The sequence below is a fragment of the Sceloporus occidentalis genome, unplaced genomic scaffold (assembly GCF_023333645.1).
Source record: "Sceloporus occidentalis isolate IW3139 unplaced genomic scaffold, rSceOcc1.0.p SCAF_4, whole genome shotgun sequence".
Classification (NCBI taxonomy): domain Eukaryota; kingdom Metazoa; phylum Chordata; class Lepidosauria; order Squamata; family Phrynosomatidae; genus Sceloporus; species Sceloporus occidentalis.
In genome coordinates, this window is record NW_028316984.1 from 9,273,712 (window position 1) to 9,296,868 (window position 23,157).

A 23,157-nucleotide genomic window follows, 5' to 3' on the forward strand; every position below is an offset into this window, starting at 1 on the left:
GGTTTGCCAGTGCTGTCCTCTGAGGCTGAGAGACTGTGACTTGCCCAAGGCCACTCAGCAGTCTGGTGGCAACATTGTCAGCTTCCAAAGGCTGCATTTTAAAGAAAATGCATGAGCTGTTTTGAGAAGTGAACAATACAAATATACCTCAATTAACAAAGCAGACTTGTTCCAGGGGATTACTTCTTTCATAGCCAGTTTGGTACCAAAGACAGAAGTAACAGAGAAAGAATAGGGAGAGTTTCCTACACGACACAAAAAAGGGGCAGGTCATCATGTCTGAGCAAACTTTTTATGTGAAATGAATATGTACATTTGAAATGAAACACTCAGGTCAGGTAAACTTAGCATGAATACAACAAAAACACGTTGAACCTTGTAGAGACCATTTGAAAGATTCTTCCAAAGTGAATCCAGAGAGGGTTTTTAAAAAACCTAACAAAGCAGCTTCTACTTTTTTTCTGATTCCATTTTGGTGTCCAAACCTAACTTTTTTTTTTTTTTAGAAAACATGGTGGGGATTGCTGTTGAGACAGGCTTATTGGGTTTTCCCTTTAGCTCTATGTTTTGTTGTTCATCCACGCTCAATAAAGAATTCTGGAGGTAGCAGCTGTTTACCTTGCCTGTCATAGGCAGGGCACACACAGCTATGGTAGGATCAAACAGAGTAGAATTCAATTTCCCCAGAGTTTAAGGTTTATTGCATTGTTTACTACAGACATGCTGTGAAACCTGATATTGATGGTCTGTATTTCTGCAACGCTCCTTCACCATCCCCTAATGCTAATGTTGCTAATGCTGCTAAAATACTTATAGGCCTGTTACAGACAGACCAAAATAAAGCTGCTTCGAGTCACTTTGGAGGTATGGTATTTCAGTGATACATGAGTCCTAAGAGTCTGGAAGCTGCCCCAAAGCTGCACTCCAGTCCTTAGGACTGGAGTGTGGCTTTGGTGTGGCTTTTGGACTCTTAGGATGCATGCATCATTGAAATACCATACCTCCAAAGTGACTCGAAGCAGCTTTATTTTGGCCTGTCTGTAACAGGCCATAGTTAGACATGTGGATAAGAAGGACAGGGGTGGGGGGCTGAGCAAGCATAAAAAGACTATTAAAAGGAGTGTCTTTGTTAAAGCCTTTTCATATTGAGGTATGTCTGTATAAGAAAGATAGCAGTGGGGTTTCTTTCAACATCTATAATATGGAAAGCATACTTCGTGTTCTATACTCAGGCAAGTGGCCTTTACTGTAACAAGAGAATGTAAATGATTACAACTTTTTGAGGAAACTGAAATGATCAAAGATAAACATCTTTGCATTGATGCATATTAGGAAATTTCCTGTTAAGGTCTTAATGTATTAAGAACATGATTATAGCACACTTAAACACTTCCAAAGTACATTGTGCAGGATGCAATAAGTCATGATCAGGAAGCATTTTACAAGAACAATTTACGAGATTTGTTCAGCGTGCCCAAATACATGCTGGTTAAGTAATATCTCCAGTGTATAAAATACTCATAACACTCCATTTTATGTTGCTACTTTCAAGCGAGACCTCTGTTTAGTTATTCAACAGCGAATGAACAGCTGTCTCACTCAGAGGTCCCCTTTGCACTTGTAATTTCAAGGAAATTAGTTTTTTTCTGAATCAAACAGAAGTTATTAAACTGGAGCTTTTATTATTCTTTTCTGGATTCTTATGCCTATGACTGTGTACCCTAGCCTAGAGGTATAAAAGAAATCAGCCCCAATACAACTACATTATTTGGGTGGAATAAAGTGCTTACCAAGGACAGACTTTCTGCTTACGTTAGTCACTCTGTAATAAACTGGTTGAGGAACTGAAGTCCCCATCTCTATTTGTTGTTCTTGTTACATGATGTCAAGCTGGGTTTGACTCATTCATTTGGATCTTATGGCGGACCATATGCATGAGAGACCTTGAAGAGATCAAGTTATTGAATAAATAAATAAATAAAATTATTAACATGCTAAGGTCTTGCAAATTCAGGGCTGTGGCTTCCTCAGTTTAGTCAGTCCACCTATAGTGCTGCCTTTCTCTTATCCTACAGCCTTCACCTTTTCCCAATATTACTGTCTTTTTCAGTGAGCTATGCCATCATTTGATATGCTCAAAGTGAAATAGCCTGGCTTAAGTTGTTTTGGCTACCAGACAGAGTTAACGCTTGAATTGCTTGAATTAGGACCTATTTACTTGTCTTCTTTGTAGCTCATGCTACCTTTTATCTCCACCACTGCCACTTTTGAAATGAGTTAATTTCCCCCCCCTCTCAGCTTTTTTTACTGTCCAGATTTCACAGCCAAACAGTGACACTGGAAATACTGTGGCATATATGATTCTTAGTATTCAGTGATACAGTACTGTATATCTTTATATTTGAAGATATTAGCTAGATAACTGCTTTTCCAGTTATACGTGATTTCTTGACTACAGTCTCCATTTTTAATGCTGACTGAGTCAAGGCACTAAAAATATCTTTGGAATATTGTCTGATTTTTGCCTGTGCATAAAAGTCCAGGCTCAAGGTTCTTGCTGCTGTTTAGATTTGGCAATTTTTAAAAAAGTATATCCAGCAAACAGAACATCTGAAATTTGCTGATTTTGCTATGTCAGCTTTTATACTGCCATAACTGGAAAATCTGAAGAAATCTAAATGTGGACTAGTTTAGATGATGATCTTGAATATTCTTAACCAGATGAAGCTAGTGTGTTTCATATGTCTCTTCACAATTTCAAATATTTCCTTCCATTATGGGGGGAAAAAGTTGGTCTTTTATAACATGTGATGTGCTGAAGCTTTTAGCTAGACTTTCTAAAATAATGTAGGAAAACGTCCAGTTCCTTATAATAGATTTATCGATTTTTAAATGTATGTTAATACAACAGAATAGCACTGGTAAGCTATTATGATCTATGTATATATCAAGAAACTAATTTGAAATTGTTGTGTGTGTTTTTTTAAATAGTTTGTGAAATGTGGATATGCAGGATCCAACTTTCCAGAACACATTTTCCCAGCGTTGGTCGGAAGACCAATTATTCGCTCAACTGCAAAAGTGGGAAACATTGAAATCAAGGTAATACCTTAAGGGATTATTTGTTTGCATGGTAAATTGTGATATTTTGTGGTACATTGCATGGAGCTTTGCAAGTGGACTTGCAAACTTGATTTGCTTGCAGCAATTTTTTTAAAGCTGTGTGGTGGTTGGGAGAGAAAGAGGCTTCCTTCTTCCAGTGGTTTACAGACTGTGCAACATAAATGGAAACTGAACTGAAGTGCCACAATGTACAAAAATGCGTTGTTAGTGCTGTTAACTGTGTAGGCCTTGAATTGTGCAGTATGTTGGTCTTGGTTCTGGGAAAACTTAGGCCGAGCCATAAGCCTCACTGGTTAACTTTGGGTCACTCAATATCTCTCAGCTTAACATGCCTTACAGAGTGGTAAGTAGAAATGCTAAGTTTATCTGGGAGATTGCTCCATTTATGTGGAAAGTGCTGGAGAATGGGTCCTCTTGATCCTTACCAATGTTAGCATTTTCCATTGGTCTTCATAAACCATACTCCATACATTGGATTGCTGTATGAATTATAGCTATGCAATACATTCTATTACAATTAGCAAGGAAACATTTCCATTCCTTTTTAACTTCCTTTTTAACTTCACTAAAATCAGAAAATTAAGTGTGTTCTCAATGTGAACTTAGTTTTTGTTGCCTTAACTGGAGTGTGTCCAAAGAAGGGCGACTAAAATGGTGAAGGGTTTGGAAACCATGCCCTATGAGGAGCGACTGAGGGAGCTTGAGATGTTTAGCTTGGAGAAGAGTAGGTTAAGAGGTGATATGATTGCCCTGTTTAAATACTTGAAGGGATGTCACATTGAGGAGGGAGCTAGCTTGTTTTCTGCTGCTGGAGAGACTAGGACCCGGAACAATGGATGCAAACTGCAGGAAAAGAGATTCCACCTCAACATTAGGAGGAACGTCCTGACAGTATGGGCCGTTTGACAGTGGAACACACTCCCTCAAAGTGTAGTGCAGTCTCCTTCCTTAGAGGTCTTTTAACAGAGGTTGGATAGCCATCTGTCGGGTATGCTTTGATTGAGATTTCCTGCATGGCAGGGGTTGGACTGGATGGCTCTTGCAATCTCTTCCAACTCTATGATTCTATAAATTCTCTGTGTTAATAACTTTCTAATATCTGATCCTCAGCATAAATAACTTTCTTCCTTTTAGTTCTTGCTGTCCTATCCATAAAGTGCCCTCAACCTACCAACACGGGTTTAATTCAGTAGTGAATCCTAGTTGCATTAGAAGGTGGATAGCAGAATCATACCTGACTAATCAAGCTCCTCTTTTCTAATGAGATCTGTACTAGTCTGTCTTAATGCTCTGTCACAATGCACAGGGTTTCACCTTTACTCTTGGCTACAACTTTCCCCCCACCTCTCTATTTATGAAGACAGAGACTTCTCCGGCGGTTCTTGACACACATCAAGGATCTTTACAAAAGAGAGTTCAACTAGCTTTTCTGTGGCAGTGTTTCTTTGCCTTCCCCTTCAGGACCTTCTCATGACTCCCTCACTTGAGTCAGACATCTTTCCCTCCTCAATCTTCTTATTCCTCTGAATTTCAAAAATATACTGATGCAGGAGTTGGGTTTTTTGGAGTCCTGACATTGTTCTAGCAAGTTTAAGGCAAAGTTAATGGAAGCATTCAGGTCAGAATATATGGCTGGAAGAACTGCAGAAGACTATAACCTCTGCAGAGGACTAAAGTGGTAGGCGATTTAGGAAACTGGCTTCCTAAAGAGATACTTTGCTTAAAGATATCCTGTGTCCATATTTTGATGAAGGATTTGATTAAGTAAAGAAGTGCAATGCACTAAGTGAGGTCCAAACTGCCACAGGAGACATAATGAGAATTTGAGGGTTCAGGCAAGGGAGCTTTGAAGCAAGCTCAAATTATGAGTCCTGCCATTAGCATTTTAAAAGAGTACTAAACATTCATAAACAATACTAGTCCCAAGGCTAGTACAAACAGTAATATGTTTGACACTATCAAGTAAAGACTCTAAGGGATTAATTAAATCTAGCAGTGTCAGTCACCTGTTTTAGTGGACCTTTAAAAAGAAATTACACTAGCAGAAGTGCTTATGTTGTAATAACATGTATTCTGTTCTCTTGCCTTTCACTGTCAAAAAGTACAGTATGTACTTCTTGATGCCTCCCCTTTGAGTGCCAGATCGGGGCTGCAGCAACTGCGCATCATGGCCCTGCAATGCTTCTCCTTTTTGGAGTGGAAAAAGCCACCCTTTCTGCCGTGGCAGCAGCTCTTCTGCGATTCTGTGGCATGTGGCGCCTGAACACTGTGCTTCCAGAGTGCCTCAATGCTGCCTGTCCTCTGGGTGGGCGGGCTGTGTGACACCGGCTTGTGGAAGTCGTTGGGGCAGATGTCATCTAAACACCGCCCCCAAGATGGTGCTTACTGCTGGTCTATTTCAGCCCTTAATTTCATATTTTACTGCCTAGAATCAGGGAGGAAGAACAAGAAGCATGGACAGATTTTTAATGTCTATCTTTTGTTTGTACTACATTGTAATACAAACAGGGGCCTGGTGCTGCCATTGTGTTACTTTAACTTCTTCCAAAATCCAACATTAATTGGAAAGAATTCCCGTTAATCCTAAACACATGACAAGGAAAAGAGAGTCGTAAGTTTGAAGAATATAAAATGTGTTGATTGAAATTCGAACATTGGATTCAGAATTTCATTTTAAAGACATTTAGGAATTGTGAGGGCTGCTTAAGTAGCTTCAGATATATGCATAAATTACAGTTGAAGAAGGTGCATTAATAATCACATCTAATAATTAGTGTGATAGCTGCAATAATTACAAATTAATTTCATGTGTAGATTGAGGCAGCCCTGATTTGTTTTCCCTAAATAAATAATTATTTTACTTTCCAGGTACTTTAGTGATTTGGTGTTCTAACTGTAGCAATGCTATGTTTCTATATTTAATTTTAGGTTTTCATAACATGCTGATAAACACTAAAGTAGCACGCCTGCATGATTTTTATTCTAGTTATTAAAACCAGTACAATTGAAGGTCTCCTAGCACTTTTAAGAGTCTGGGTTCTGTTCTTGCATTCCTAAACTTCTTCCAAGCTATTCAGTATAACTGGCCTATGCTCTTCTGGTACTGACAGTTTTTAAAGTATTTAGATAACTTCTCACAAATAAAACAATGCTTGTTTTTTGTAGCCCCCTCCCCACCACTGACGCCACCCCATATGAATAACCTTCCCTGAAAAAGGTAGACAGTTGCCAGAGGTTGTAGGGTTGCATTAGTCTCCTAAAGATTCTTGGGGACTATAATCTCCTGTTGCACTTCACTGAGGTTTTTTGTGTGTGAGTGTATGTATTTTAAATCAGAGCTTTTTTTCTCCAGATACCCCACAAATCCTTTTTGCTATATCCCCCACCTCGCGGCCTTTTTCGGGACAAAAAAACCCCATTTATTTAATGAATTATTGGGCCAGAATCTATCCTGAGCCTAAAATGGTCCACAGAGAACTACAATATAGTAGTTTTTCAAGTGGGGGAAAACATTTAAAAACAGCGACAGCCAGTCGATGCTGTGTGCAGCCTGTGATCTGCATTTTCCTCATCCAAGATTAATCTCAGAGTAATGGCATTAGGAGCCTGAAAGTGGTATATGCTGGATATTTTCCATTGACATTCCTTGAAATACAGCAGTCAAGTAAAAGCCTAAGGTTTTCCTAAATGACCTAAGACAATGCAGGCTGCTTATGTTAAGTGTACGACAGAAGTAGCACTTGGACACCTATGCCATGCCTTCATTTTGTCAACCAAACATACTGTAGTTGAAGAGCATCCAAATTACTGGAAATTCTTTTATTGGTTAAAGCATAATTGTAGGTTAAGACTGGGTTTCAGTAAAAGTTTGGCATGGAAGGTTTTCTGCTCAGCAAGATACATGAGAATGTCTGTAGTGCATCATCAGTGATAACAACACCAGCCATTTCTTGCCAGGAAATAAGTTCTTCTTGGAGCTGTCTGTTTTTTGTTTGGTTTGTGTGTGTGTGTTTAAACAATACCTTTCCTTTTACCTTTCCTAAAGTATGCTGAATTCAGAGGATTTCTACCTATCCATGCATCTGTGATTCTGCTTTATTTATCTTGTGTATATTTGAAATAATTTGAATAAAAATTTCACCTGAGCCTCTTCTGATTCTCTTACTTCTGCCTTTCCCTTATCTTTCTTGACCTGTTGAAGTAGAATAACAAAAAGATGGTAAGTGAGGAGACGGATGTGCTGTCATTCACTCTTTTGCTTGATGGGGCCTTGTAGCCTATATGATGCTTTTCCTTTTTGTTCTGTCCTCTTTATGTTTTCAGTGCATATCTTTTTTAATCTATCTTCATCGCTTTGATTTGGTAGCTAGTACTTTCTTCACATCATCATATGCATTCTGCAAGTGTGACATGCCCCAGTATTTATATCTAGATGCAAGACATCCATAATTCTAATGGTCAGTATGATGTTAATATTTATGTTAGGGATCACTTACGTGGGGGAAAAAGGTCTGAGAAGATGCTTCCATGTCATTTGCTGCATAGTATAGGAGTGTTAAAAAAAGTAGGACTCATTCACTTATGCATACTGGTCTTGTTGTTGTTGTTCATGTGACCCTCTTATTTTTCCCATGTATATAGATTACATGAAGAACTGCATGGGATTACATGGCAATATAATAAATGCATGATATATTAAAAGGTCTTGAACTGTATAAAGATATATGGGTGAAATTTCAGTAAAACTGCTGTTGCAGAAATTATGACAGTTTCAGTCTGCATAGAAAATATTCACAAAATGTTTTATGCAGTCCTATGTTCATGGATCATCAGGAGGGGTTGTGTAAAGAGGGGAAAACCAGTTGGTTTTCCTATTTGAGCATGTACTTAATATGTTCTTTGCCAAGATGTTTCTACCTGATGGACCTTTTAGACTTTTTAAATTGAATATGCATTTCAATGTAATTTTTAAAATGCTTTTGATACGCAATTTTAAGCAAATTATGTCTGAAGAATGTGCTCAAAGCTATGTGGACTGAACAGATTTTGATATGTTCCTCTTCTGTTAATCAGTTTTGTAGATGATAAAACATTAAAGTTTTAAATGTAGCATCATGGGACTGGTGTGAAAATGGAGGATCCACCATAGATCTCTTCCAAGTTCAGCTGGCTATGCTTATGAATTGCTAAGTTAATAACAGTAAACAGAATATATAACTAAAACTCATGTGAAACTGAGACCATTGTACTGTATTCATATGAATCATCATAATGTGCATGTTGTTATAGTAAACTAGTAAAGATCTTGAATGATGTACTGTAATATTAAAATCCTGTTTAAAGGAGGTTTGCATTTTGTTTAAACAATTGTAAATTAAACTGTACTTTTAAATACATGCTTTCAGGTTGCATGCATTTTCTGCAAATGACTGAAGTCTTCAGGCTTGTCCCAGTAGCTCCAATGCTGTGTTATTTAATAGCTGAAGACTAGTTGTTCTTTTGTATTTATATATATATTGTTATAAGTCAGAAGTATTTTTCGCTTTTATCTCTGTTTATTTGAGAGGAGTAACTTCAAAGCATAAGGACAAATTTCATGTTGTTCATTTTTCATATCATGGTACAAGTAATTAGGATATTGATGGAATAGAAAGCAGATTATAGGTTGCTTTGTTTTATGCCTTTATTTCAAGAAAAGGGCATGTAGAGGGTTGCATCACTGATTTGCAGATGAAAGGCTTTTGTGTCATTTCTAAACAGCTCATGAAACTAGTTAATTGTTTGGCAAATGTAAATGACAGTTTAGCCATTAAATTCATATTTTTAGGGTAGAAAGACACTACTGTAGGCATAAAATAAATGGTTCCTTTACTTAACAGAAGGCGGTCTTCTGATATAAACTAATGTAAAACATTTTCCCCACCCTTCTGCCAATGTGTAATCTGTAATCTTTTATTTGCTTTTGCTACTTGTTTTCTATGCTTGTGCAGCATTTGTTATTCCTGTTTAGTAATGTACACCAAAACATGAAACATGCATGGACAGTTTATTCTGCTAAAACTTACTATTCTTGTAATTCCACATCACCTGGTCTGTATTAATTTACAGCGCTTCATAAATAAAGGTTAATAATAATAATAATAATAATAATAATAATAATAAATATAAATGTTTGAGAGAATATTCTTGGAGGTGTCATCAGGGAAATCTGCGTTAAACTCAGACCTTGTATTCACACAGGTTTCAGTGGCAGCTTTTTTATAATGTACTTTTGCTTTCAGAAGGGCAGGTCTGCCAAATTCATTCTTAATGGACCTTAATTCTGCATTAAGTTAATTTGTCAATTACCCTAAATACTGCATTTTAAGCCTAAATTAAAAGAGATGTTTCTTTTGAATTATTTTAAAATAACAATCAGCTTGAATAAAAGGTTCTTGAACATGTCATTTTACAAATTTCCATTTACAACTTATAGGATCTTATGGTTGGAGATGAAGCAAGTGAGCTGAGGTCAATGTTGGAAGTTAACTATCCCATGGAGAATGGCATTGTCCGTAACTGGGATGATATGAAACATCTTTGGGACTACACTTTTGGACCAGAAAAACTTAACATTGATACAAAGAACTGTAAAATTCTTCTCACAGAACCTCCTATGAATCCAACAAAGAATAGGGAAAAGATTGTAGAGGTATGTACCCTTTTCAGGATGTGCTGTGTGGTCTATACCCAGGTTTTTGTAATTGGAGCAGACACTACATTTTATGCAAAGAAATGATAAAGGGCAGAGGAAGACTGCATGCTAGATGGATAGACTCAATCAGGAAGGTCACAGGACTGAATTTGTAGTAACCAAGCAGAGCAGTGGAGGACAACACAACACAACAGTTTATTAACGATACAGGAGGTCTTGAAGAGCTTTCATCCATAGTGCTACCAAGGGTGTTGACTCAACAACAACAAAAATACTCACGAGTATGCAGGGATAAGCCATTGGGAGATGGATATTTTAAAAACGTACATTCAGCGTCACTGAAGAAATATGCAACTATCTAAATTTCCACTGTCATTTCAACAGTTTCTGAATACAATTTGCATAAAATTGAATTATTCCTGGAGAACACAGCCAACCAAATCAGAGTGATCTAAAAAGTGCAGTGGCCTGCTGTATTGTTAATAAACTGTTGTGTTCAATTTACTAAGGTTCAATTTACAAATGTTAAAGGATTAATTTTCCCCTACTTTCCTAGCATTAGTATCTTTTCTAATGAGTTATGTATTTTAGACCTTCTTACAACTTGCAGGATTATTAACTAGTTTAGAGCATAGGTAATTGTGCACTAATGAGTTCTCATAGCCTTTGCATGATGGGCAAATAGATAAAAAAAACCCAGGAAAGGAAGAAGTCTTGTAGGTTCTGCTTAGGTATTCCATGACAACGTCAGTGTGCAACTGTGGGTACCTGGAAAAAATATATTGAATTTAGTGGATTGGTGTCCCAGTAATTCAGACCAATTCTCTGTTCATGGTCAAATGTGCTCCTCAAGAATTGAAGGCTGAAAGTTGTACTGGCTCAAGTAAGAACTGTATTTGTTGTTCTTACTCCAGTACTTACTGAAGGAGGAGGGCCTGCCAGCAGGTGCGCTGATAGTCCTGCTGGGATGTCCTTCTCATTGCTAAGCTTTTGTTATGCAAAAGACCAAAGAAAACTTTTGTTCATAATAAAACCAAGACTGACACTGTTTGGAAACTGAATATATGGTATCTACCTACTAATTTTCAAGTAAGTATGTTCATAATTGGGCATTGACTCTTTAGACTGGTTGCATCTTTAAAAGACTCACAAATGGAAAGAGTTTGTGTAAAAAAATATCAAGAACTGATTGGTTTATGTTCAATCCAGTTTGTCATCAAGCATCTTAAGAATTGTAACATCATGATATCTTACAAATATTTTCTTGCATGGAGGTAGGTAATGTAGAATTGTTTAAGCATAATACTTCATTGTTTGTCAAACAATGGCTATTGAAAAGGTAATTCATGACTTCAAAGGTGTGAACTAAAGGACCATCCTACTTAACTTATTGATCTTTAGAAACCAATTATGTTTATGGCTGAAAATACATTTGTTAACGATTTTTGATATTGTAGATGATGGAACGTCTTGTGTACATGAGATCTTTTTAATACTGAAATAATTTCACAAATCTACAGGATGTAATCGTATAGCATAGATAACCTATTCATAAGATATACAAATGGCAAACATTCTAATTCTCTTGTCTGCTTCTTTTCTGTGGGCTAAGGCTTTTTGGCATATATAAGAAAGCAATGCAACAAGTGTTGGATTCCTAATTTTTACAGGGCTTCATTCTTGAGATTTGACTTTTCCTCAGTAAGGGAACCCCATAGTTGGACACAGCTACTGAGAACTGTTTTCATAGGCCCCATACAGACAGGCCAAAATAAAGCTGCTTCAGGTTACTTTGGAGGTATGCAGTTTAAATGATGCATGCGTACTAAGAATCCGGAAGCTGAGCCAAAGCTACGATCCAGTCCTAAGGACTAGAGTGCAGCTTTGGTGTAGCTTCTGGACTCTTAGGATGCATGCATCATTTAAACAGCATACCTCCAAAGTGACCCGAAGCAGTTTTATTTTGGCCTGTCTGTATGGGGCCATAGTCAGCTTAATCAAATAGATGCTCATCCCTTTAAAAAGATGTTGTTGAAGGGAGATGTTTTATCAGTTATTTAGGGCTTTTTAGAGCTTTTTGGGGTCCATATGGTAACTGCGCATAGAAAGAGTTAGGAAGCCGGTATACATTTTCAAGCACTGATGTGATTTGCTCTCAGCAATGCACCTGTATATGTGCCATCAAGAAATTTTGAACAAGCTCCTCACAGTCTCTATTGTTGTTTTTGCTGTTATTAGGGCACAAAAGCATGAATTATAGTTCCTAATTCTTCCTGTTTTAAAAGGCCACCATCTTCTTCTCTGGTGGTACTGAAAAAAGGCAGTACTGGCCACTGTTGCAAATTAAACATCCAAGAATATCTCAATCCCCTAAACCTTCGTGATCAGGAGATGAAATACCATCTGTAGTACCACTGTTTCCCATATTCTTTAGGCCTGGATTCATGCATTAGACACTGTATAATGAAAATAGGAAACAGCAGCACATATTTAGGGTACTGAATTCTAAGCCTCCGTGCAATCTTGCCTGTTTACAAAGCTGAATTTGGGTCATAATGGAAAGACTTGATCATGTATGCCATTGTCTATATCAGTGTTTCCAAACTTATTATCCTCTATATGTGTTCGACTACATCTTTCATTATGCCAACCAGCATGGCCTTTTGGTAAGTTTTGTCTGTTTAAGAACTGCCTTCTAGTACATTCCTGCAAAAATGTGTAGAAATATTTTTTGCATGCTCACCAGGTTCAGCAGAGAAATTTGAAACAGCGTTTCATAGTTCAGTCAGTCTCATTAGTCTCAAGCAACTGACATTTGGAAACGGTAGTAACTTGCCGCCCTGCACCTTAGTTTGGGTTGTATGTATGTATTTATTTATTATCACTGAGTAATTCTCAAAATGGCTGAGGATTTTGAACTGCCTGACCACTTGCCCTGTCTTCATGTGCATTGTCAACTGGCTTTTCCCTGCAGTGACAGATTGATTGGACATAAGATACATTGATTGAAACACTGGTTTAGAAAACAATGGCGCGTTACAGACCGCCTGAAAGCGGCGGTCTGCCGGCGCTGCCAGTTGCCGTGTCCAGGAACCGCAGCGGCCAAACTACTCGGTTCCTGGACGCGGCAAAAAGAAGACCAAAAATGGCGCTTCTTTTTGTGCCCCAGAAGTGGCGCCGCGAGGCGCTAGTCGCGCACTTGCGTTGTCACTTCCGGGGTGCGACGTCTGGACGCTGCGTGTCCGCGACGTCAAGATGGCAGCGCCCATGTGGAAGGGCGCCGTCATTTTGTACGTGCTCCGTGCATACCAGGGTTAGGGGCATCAGGAAGTGACGCCCCTTCCTAACCCTAGTACGTGTTCCGCGCGTACTTTACATCCATCTGTAACGGGCCAATGTGAATGTTTAGTCTATTTTATAAATGGGTTTCTTTTCTACTCAATTGAAAATATTAAAATACTGCTACAGGCTTACTGACAAGTCATGGAGAGAAAGTGCACCTATACAATGGCCCTAGAAAGCAAACCTGGGAAATTCATTATTGAGTTAAGGACAAACGGTACTATTTTGTAACGGAAGATCTCTAGTTGGGTGCAATACAGTAAATATTTAAGTGGGAGTAATATAAAGCTATTCCAAAGAATCTAATAGAACTGCTTATGTGGCATACTCTGTGTATTATCTGTGTGCTAGAAGTAATTTCAGATTTAATCCTGTATCAGAATAACTTTAACAATTTGCTGATGAGTTACAAATTTTTCCACAACAAAAAAAATCAAAACTATTTTTCATCCCAGATCAGTCATTTATCTGATGTCTCTTCTACAAATAAAATGGCAGATATTTGTCAAATAAATCAATTCTGTCATAGAAGAAAAGACATGTACAAACAATGTTAATAGTTATTTCTGTAGCATAAACAGTCCAAAATGGTTTTCACCTAGCCATAGCCTTGGACAGTGAAAGAGGGTGGCTCTCTATAAACCAGAAGGAAATATAAAAATCTATTACATGTTTAGATTATAACACCATTCAGTAAGACACCAATATTTTCTGTCTGTCTTTCTCATTGCTGCCTTGATTCCTCTTGTAATTGTGTCTCACTTCCAGCTCTCTTGCCTGTCATCTCATTTCTTCTTTGTTGTTATGATGGTGATCATTTTAGTAGTGGTTAATAGGAAACACAGTTCAAGTTGCCTGTGCACCTGTTTTATTCTCCAGCATTAATTTCTAAAATTAAAAATTTGAAGTGATTAAATCTGTTTTAAAGATTCTAAAATGCTAAGAATCTATTTTCAATTACTGGAATATTCCTCTGACATATAATTTGCAAGTTTATAAATGACCTCTCCACTATTGTAGCTGTCCTGTCTCTGGTACTGAATAGCTTTAATGAAAATCTGGGTTGAATTAAATTTACTGAATTTTAAAAAGCAGCAACTCAAAGATCTCAGAGCCTGGTGTATTGTAATTTAATGAGTCATCCTCTTAAATGAACAGTGACCTTTTAAAAACTATATTCAGGAGGCAGAATGAGGTTAGTACTTCATGCTTATATGTAGTTCTTAAAATAAATATATCTCTTCAACATTAGTTATTGCAAATGGTTAACTAAACTTCTTCAGAGCTATTAAAGTTTGCAGGCAAACTCTGTTGAATGGGGGAAGCTAATGCTTCCTTTTAACTATGCAAAAACATACCAAGAGAAGGAAGTGATCACACATATCTGTTTGCTGAAAAAATCATTGTTGTGTGCTTTCAATTCATTTCCGACTTACAGGAACCCTGGGCCGAACCTATCACAGGGTTTTGTTGGCAAAATTTGTTCAGAGGGGGTTTGCCCTTGCCTTCTACTGAAACTGAGTGTGACTTGCCCAAGGTCACCCAGTGGGTTTCCATTGGCAAGCAAGAATTTGAACCCTGGTCTCCATAGTCATAGTCCATTGTTCCACTACGCCACGTTGGCTCTGTGGGTAGAAAACCCCAAATGCAGCCTCTTTTTCTGGTTCCAAAATTGTTCTTTATTATAGCGTTTCTGACCTACAGTCCAACAAAAGGAAAGCCCATAGTGCTTTATGGTAATGCATGCTTCTCTTTTTGAAATTCTTGAGACTTGGGTATACATTCCCCAAATTGATATCAGCAAAATATTACAAAGTAATGGTATGGCTAAGTATCCAATGGAGAGTATAAACCTCTGAAACACATTTCCCAGTGATCGATCTCGATCTCTCTCTCTCTCTCTCTCTCTCTCTCTCTCTCTCTTTGTGTGTGTGTCTGTGGATTTTTTTAAAGTGTGTTCATGTGCCATGTCTTTTGTTTCTCTAATAGCTATGTTTATTAGATCCTTGCATAGTCTGGCCTACATATGAACTTTCTGCCTTCAATTCTCTGTATTGCAGATAGCATTCTAGAAAGGGACTTGTTTTTATGGTAAAAATTGATGACATACAGTGTCACATAAGCAGATTTCCATTCATGCAATAGAACCACTCCTTCCTCTCCATCTACCCACATCTCGTCTGCCATGGCAGTGAAGGAGAGATCCTGTTACACAAGAAGAAATGTCCTGGAGTAGAAGCAAATGGAAAACTGCAACAGAGAAGGGAGATTATTCTTCCAACAGTAGCCTGTGTAGGATACAACCCTGTATGTATTCAATTCACTGTGCAAGTGAAGTAGAAGGAAAATATGAGGAGAGAATGTTTTAGCATCTTGTCATCTTAGTGTCCATCCTGCCTGTGAACACTGTAAAACAGTTTAACCCCCACTCACCCCCACAATTGTAGATGTAAATGCTAAGAAATTATATCTTCCCACATTGCATTTTTAAGGTAATCACTGATATTTTGCTTACACTAAAAGAAAGTCAGTGACCTGCAGGAACATTCTTGTGACTTATGAACCATATTTCTTAGCATGTACTGAACACCAAAGTCAGGAAATAGTGGTCATTAGCACCTTTAGAGCATCAGTATAAAGTTTACTATAACAGAGAATTCTACAACGAGATATTTTTTATTTTCCAGGTAATGTTTGAAACATATCAGTTTTCTGGGGTCTACGTAGCCATTCAAGCAGTTCTCACTCTGTACGCTCAAGGTAAGTAAGTCTAGATACTACTTTGTAATGTATATACTGTAAAAAATACCAAGTACAAAGAGTTCCTGGACCAACCATTTCACTGGCAAAGCAAACTAACAAACCTAATGGCTATTGTTTTCTTTTTCCCAACAACCTTCTTTTGGTCGTCTTTAGGAAAAAAGAATAAATATGTCTGGTATGTGTTCTCTAAAGTGCAGTCCTTTCTGTCACCAAATGAAAGATCATGATTAGGCCTAGGAGAATACAATGGTAGATGTCTGCTTTGGTCAAGTGCCTTATTGTTGGGCCTTAAGATTTAGAATGCTTCCTGCATGCTAATTTCTTACAGAAGCAGACGGTTTCATATACTGATTCAAAAGGCTCCAAAGCCTGTTCCATTCATTGCGTCATTTCCTGAGCCTGGAGAAACTTAACTTCTGAAAATAGAACATAATAATGTATGCATTGGAGACAAATACAACCACAGTGGCTTAAATCTAAATGTTATACTGATATTGCAGCACCTGGGCAGCAGAACATTCTTCCCCTCTTCTTCCTCCTAGAGCTTTGAAGCCCTTCCAAAATTGGCCTTTTCAGATATTTCAGCCCCCTGGATTAGTTGGGGGGGGGAGGGTGCTGTTATTGAGAAGGGAGATTGTCGTGCCTAATTTCACTGAACACCATTGCTGGAAACTGTTCAGTGAGTGTCTTTTCAGTTAAAACTAGCAGAAGAGTCAGCTTAATAATGATGAACTCACATTATTTTTAATTTGTTTTTTCATCCATGAAACATGCTTGCAGTACTGCTCCCAATAAAAAATTATATCACAGAAACATAAAATATATTACATCTTTTTTAAATGAGTGCTGCCTTTTTGCTTTTTTATTGTATTTCTTTAAACTTACTTGGTTCTAGCTGTTTTTAACATCCTCTGCTTTAATGCATATGTTTTCAGTTTTGATTATCTGTTCTGGGGTTTTTTTCCTGCTAAATTGTTAGATAACCTGCCATTTGTTGCTGAAAAGATGGGATCTAAATCTACTAATAAGTTTATTAAAGGAATAACTCTAAAAGTTGTTCATAAGATTTACTACGCTTGTGTGATAAAAGATGGCCTTCAAGTGTGCAGATAACCAGCACTTTGATTTCCCCCCCTTATCAGCCCTTAGTCCTTGCACTTCAGAGGCTTTGGTGAAAAGCTGAATTTTAACTTAGTGCTGAAATGAAGCCAGTGGCAGAGTCAAACTGTCTTCCAAATGAAGGGCTTTCCACAGCAGGGACCCCTGCACAAGGTGTTCTGTCAACAGTCCAGCATTGTTGCTCAAGTTGAAACCTCCATATTGTCTTCAAGGGCAATTGAAGAGGGCATTGAAATAGTTACCAGGGAAGTTACTAGTCCATGAACTGCTTCAGCTTGGTTATTGCTATCCAAGAAAGTCCATAGCAGGTGGCCCAGCTTCCCAAGCACTCCAAGTCAGAGTCTGTCTGGGTCTCCAGTGACAAGTTTGAACCCATAAGTATTCCCAGACAACACACCTGCATCATCATGGGGAGTATGTCCCTATCAAGGCTCAGTCCCTCACCTGGTTCCTGGAAACCACCAATCCACAGAAACTATTTTTGGGAACCATTTTCAGTTTAATTGACCCTTGTCCAGCATATGACTACATCCAGACACTGATTCAGCACCTACAAAAATGATCTTCATAGTTTTGATGTAATTTAAAGCTCAAGAGAGAAAATGGGATCATAGCAATGCTTGAACTCGGATGGTATTCCATCCCAGATTTTGTAAGATAAAAATGCGACCATTTCATTTCTCAGCTTGGACATAAGTGAGTCGGGCCTATTTTCCCCACTTTCCCCCTCTTCTGCTTCACCAAACTATTTTAGTCCTGTAGAAACCCACTGAAGTCACACATTCAAATAATAATCTGTCCAGAAGAATGGAATGGCTTATGTTGTCAAAAGTAAGTGCCAGAGTTCCAGAGAATCAGTAGGGTCATGCTTCCTCAGTCCTTCATCCAACATAGATATTAGGGCACCAAGGTAGTTTTGGTTCTGAAAACAGACCTGGGACTAGATAGAAGTGACTCCAGACTGAAATTTTCACATGCTTTTCACCATCATTCTTCAGGTTTACTGACTGGTGTAGTTGTGGATTCTGGAGATGGTGTTACTCATATTTGTCCAGTCTATGAAGGCTTCTCTCTTCCTCATCTCACCAGGAGACTAGATATTGCGGGTAGAGATATTACCAGATACCTCATCAAGGTAAGTTGGAGTGCATGTGCCTATTCTGCTATCACTTGAATAGCTGCTCTTGCTTCTTCTTTCTTCCTCCTCCTTCTTCCAAGTCTGCAGTGGGCATTAGTAGAATACAGCTGATTGAATATTTCTGACAAAAGATTAATGTTATACAGAGAGCTTTCTTGGTGGACAGGGAGAGCCTTGAACACTTTTTTCAAAGTTCCTGGTCAAGGACTGAATGTATATGCCTCAGATTTATAAATGCCTCTGTGTCCTCCTCTTCCTACCCTATTCCTAACTGCAACAAAGTTTGTGACTTGTATTTGCTACCAAAATGTATGTTACCGCCTAAGGTGTTCTCATTAATGCAGTTATAAATTGCACATCATAATAGCTTGTGCTGAGTATTCAAGATCTTTGTTTTAAAAATGGAAGCATTACAAGATTATTCTGTAACCCTTTGCTTGAGTTCTCTTTAAGAAGTTATTTCCTGTATCCATACCTCTAGGCTTTTGTCTGTAAATGTGCTGCTAAGCCCACATTTATCTCAATACTGAAGAGAATATACTGATGTGAACTAGCCCTGGAGGATTATTGATTTTTTATTAATTTCCTAATTAGTAATCCTGATGGTATCCTAATATCAGTATGATCTTGCATTGCTTTTTGAAACTGATTACTGTACTTTTAATAAACTTTGACAGGCACAAGATTTCACATCTTTTTTGTCTGTCTTAGTATAATTGATAAGGCTGAAATAAATTTCCTTATTTTTAAAGAGATTCACTGTGATGATTGAACTCCTGAAAGAGGATAGCCACTGTAGTTCTATTTGAAAATGCCTGCATTAAAAACCTGTTTTGCAAGAAAATCTAAAGAATAACTTTGCCTTCTGCTTTTGTTTCTCTAACCATTATGAGAGTAATGGTCTCCTCTCAAAAACCACAAGGAATACCACTGCTAGATAGTCTAAACTTGGGTGTGTGCTTGTGTCACAAATTAGATAATCAGCAATAAATATAATGATGATTATTGTCATACAAAAATGTTGAAGCATTACTGCAGAACATGTATAATGGGGACTATTAATCAGATTTGCCACTAATAAAGGTTTTTTTAAAAAATACCAGCTGCTTTTATTACGAGGCTATGCCTTCAACCATTCTGCTGATTTTGAGACTGTTCGTATGATTAAAGAAAAGCTTTGCTACGTGGGCTACAACATAGAACAAGAGCAAAAGCTGGCTTTGGAAACCACTGTGCTAGTTGAGTCCTACACGGTAAGTATGTTTTAAGAGTTATGCAGTGGCAATCTTAAACTGTAGCATATTAACACTAACCCTAATGCTGGTTTGAGTAAAGCATGTTGTTCTTAGGTTTTTTTATTATCATTATTATTTAATTCTATTTGGATGCTTTGGCCCCAGTTCTACCAAAATAAATGTAAATCTTCTCCATTAAATTTTATGGGATGTAATGGAAGTTGATGGTTTATCTGACAATTGTTAATAGCTCAATAACTACTTGATATCTGCCTGATGTCTTTTACACAGTAACTATACAACTTACCACTTGGCTGAAGAGCATGTTAAGCCAATGCTTCCAATAAGTCACTGTCTTCCTCAGCCCATTCTACCTTTTTTATTGCATTTGTGCACACATGAAGCAACCTTGGACCTGCTGGTGAGACAGTTTTCCAGTGATAACAGGAATGTGTCAAAATACTTTCTGTATTTACTCTATTCTATAGCTCCCAGATGGCAGAATTATTAAAGTTGGTGGTGAACGGTTTGAAGCACCAGAGGCTCTCTTCCAGCCACATTTGATCAATGTGGAAGGGGTTGGTGTTGCTGAGCTTCTTTTCAATACCATCCAGGCTGCTGATATAGACACCAGGTAAGAGCAGAAAATCTACAGTTCTTAGTCTATGTAAATCAGAAGACTGATTGGGGAAGAGTCACTTTCGGGTTATACATTTGTACAAACAAGGAGAGAGAAGTTTTTGAAAAGATTGTTAAAGATCAAGGACTAGCGAAAAATGCAACCAGTTCTGTCACCAATCATGCTGTCAGAATCTAAAGAACTTCCTTCAAGAATTTAAAAGATCATGAAAAGAATAGATTTGCATTATTAAGCCAGAAGAAGAGTGGACCGAAACTAGAGACATTGTGAGGGACATTATGCAAATAAATAAATAAATAGCCAAAAAAGGGAAAGAATGTCATACTGTATACTCTTTAGGCAGATGAGAAAGAATGTAAAGGGTAGCAGAAGTAGGGTCAGAATCCTGAAAGCAACTGTTCAGCAGCTTGCGTGTAGGGACAAAGAGAACTTTATAATAATCAGTGTAGTGAAACAGAAGAAGAAAACAAAAAAGGAAGAGCAGGAGATGTCTTCCACAACATGCAAGAAATCAAATGGAAATTTAAACAAACAAGACTGGAGCAAAGGAGGTGGCTCTGAAACAAAGGCCAACCCAACAACAGTGGAGAACCACAGAGGAGCAAAAGGGAGGAGAACCATGGTGAAGGCAGAAAAGTCCCACAGGATTTAGTTGTTCTGTTGTGTAACCTATACTTTGGACAAGAAGCCACTGTTAGGATGATGGAGTATGGAGAAACAGAATGGTTTCTAACTGAGTAGCATATCAGAACCTGTCTTATTAAACCTTACATGTTTCATTTATATACAGAACATATCATACAAAGAGTTGGATTAGGCTGGAAGGAAGGAGGTGTGAAAACTGGAAGAAGGAACTTGAATAATTTAAGTTAAGCAGATGACACCATAATACTAGTGGAAAACGATAAAGACTTGGAATGACTGCTAAGGACAGTTAAGGAAGTAACTGGAAAAGCAGATGAATGCTATGAAGACAAAAATAATGACCACAGATGATTCACATAAATTTACAGTGGGTGATGAAATAAAAGCTGATAAACATTTTCTATATCTTGACTGAATTGTTGCTCAAAATGGAGACTTTAGTTTCTTATTCAGAAGAAGAATAAGATTTGGAAGGGCTGTGAAGGAACTGGCTGAAGATCACCAAATGTAAAGATAAGAGCACTAAGTCCCAGTCAGCATCATCCATGTAGTGTAGTTTCTAGATTCTGTGTATGAATCTGAAAGCTAGACAGTGAAGAAAGCTATTAGAAAAACTTAGAAATGTGGTAGGGGAGAGTTGTACGGATAATGTGACTATCAAAGAGATAAATAAATAGGTCTTGGAGACAGCCATTATGACGTAGCCGTTTGAGTGTTGGACTGTGAGTGTTGGTTTGAATCCCTGCTCAGCCATGGAAGCCTACTAGATAACTTTGAGCAAATCACATGCTCACAGAGGATGAGAAAGACGTAAACCCTCTCTGAACAAAGGTTGCCAAGAAAACCCTGTGATAGGTTTGTTTTAGGGTTACCATGAGTCAGAAATGACTTGAAGACACAGAGAAACACAATCAAATCAAGTCTAAACTCTATCTTGAAACTATAATAAAACACCTGACTGAGAGGGGAAGACAGTAGTACTCAGTAATGTTGAAGGCAATAGGAAGACTGCATTACAGATTAGTTGATTTAAGAAGGGAAGCCACAACCCTAAATTTAGATAACCCTGAGCAGGGTTGGTACTAACTAGGGCCCAAAACAGATAGGCCAAAGAAAGCACCGTGACACCCCCCCCCCCAAAAGGGCCGGACACTGTGTCGAGGCCGCACCAAGCTGACAAGAGCTGGTCCTTTAAAGAGTGGATTTAATCTGCTCTTGCCAGCTGCCGACTTGGGACTGTGGTGGTGGCCTGCTTTGGGAGCAGGCTGAGCAGTCACCAGGGTCCTAGCTTGATTGGGGCCGGAGTGGCCAGGGGCCACTCCTTCTGGGCCATCGACCCTTCGGTCTCTTTCCAGCTGTCTCATTTATAAGGTTGCTATACATGGAAGCCAAGATGACAACATACAGTCAGTCCTCGTTATCTATGGATTTTTTTCCCCATGGTTTGAAAATATTTAAAAAACGTATAAATTCCAAATAGTAAAACTTGATTTTCCATTTTATATAAGGGACACCATTTTGCTATGCCATTATATTTAATGAGACTTGAGCATCCATGGGTTTTGTTATCCACGGGGGATCCTGAAACCACTGGACCCACTGGATATGCAGTATTTCCTATTGCTGTAGATAGTTCTAACCTTTGTTTAGGTGTTTATTGTTGTGTGTTTAATTGTGCTTTCTGTTACGCTTTATTAAAGTGGAAGTGTGTAATTTTTACAGTGGAGGTGCTATATAGATGCCGATTGTTTAAACTACAGTGAATATGCTCTATCTTTAGATCTGAGTTCTATAAGCATATTGTGTTATCTGGAGGTTCCACTATGTATCCTGGGCTGCCTTCACGACTGGAACGTGAACTTAAACAGCTTTACCTAGAAAGGGTCCTGAAAGGTGATGTCGAAAAACTTTCAGTAAGTATTCAACCTTCAATTTATTCTTTCTTTGATTAGGTCATATACACAGCTGTCACTAGAGGGAGCAAGGTAGTCAACTATATGGTATGGTCATCTTGATAGAAAGTTCCTAAAGTTGGAATAACCACCTTCAGATAGAAATTATTGTAATTGTACCTTAAAGTACTATAAGATGCCTTAGGGTGTACTAGGTTTTGAAGCCAACATGTTCAGTATTTCTCTAGTGCCTCATTACAGGCAACCACTATATTAGAAATAAGGAGGAAGTGGTTTAGTCACTTTCTATTTCAGGGCATACATTTACATTTATTTTTCTGAAGTCCTAACGTGTGTGCCTAAAACAATTATTCCACTTCTTGGCACTCATTGTTCCCTTTTTGGTTATGGAACAGTGTTGCTTTTATTGAGTGATCAGAATAGGGTCTGCAGTTATTATATTACTGTCTCTGTTTTAGAGAAAGCTCTCAGATTTCTTAACCTATAACTTATTAAATGTTTACTGATGAACAGACCTGTTCCAGAAACTACACTTTACTGTTTAC

At 38.0% G+C, this 23,157-nt stretch overlaps 1 protein-coding gene across 2 annotated transcripts in view; it reads left to right on the top strand.

The window, feature by feature from the left end:
- The window catches only part of LOC149313491 (actin-related protein 2), a 32,854-nt gene that overhangs the window by 4,285 nt on the left and 5,412 nt on the right, over nt 1–23,157 (top strand). For both annotated transcript variants that reach the window (XM_089519199.1, XM_089519198.1), the window contains exons 2-8: nt 2,992–3,102; nt 9,599–9,814; nt 15,847–15,919; nt 18,040–18,176; nt 19,283–19,432; nt 19,903–20,048; nt 22,480–22,612. In XM_089519199.1, coding sequence (XP_089375325.1) covers nt 2,992–3,102; nt 9,599–9,814; nt 15,847–15,919; nt 18,040–18,176; nt 19,283–19,432; nt 19,903–20,048; nt 22,480–22,612 — 966 coding nt within the window. The remainder of the gene's footprint in view (nt 1–2,991; nt 3,103–9,598; nt 9,815–15,846; nt 15,920–18,039; nt 18,177–19,282; nt 19,433–19,902; nt 20,049–22,479; nt 22,613–23,157) is intronic.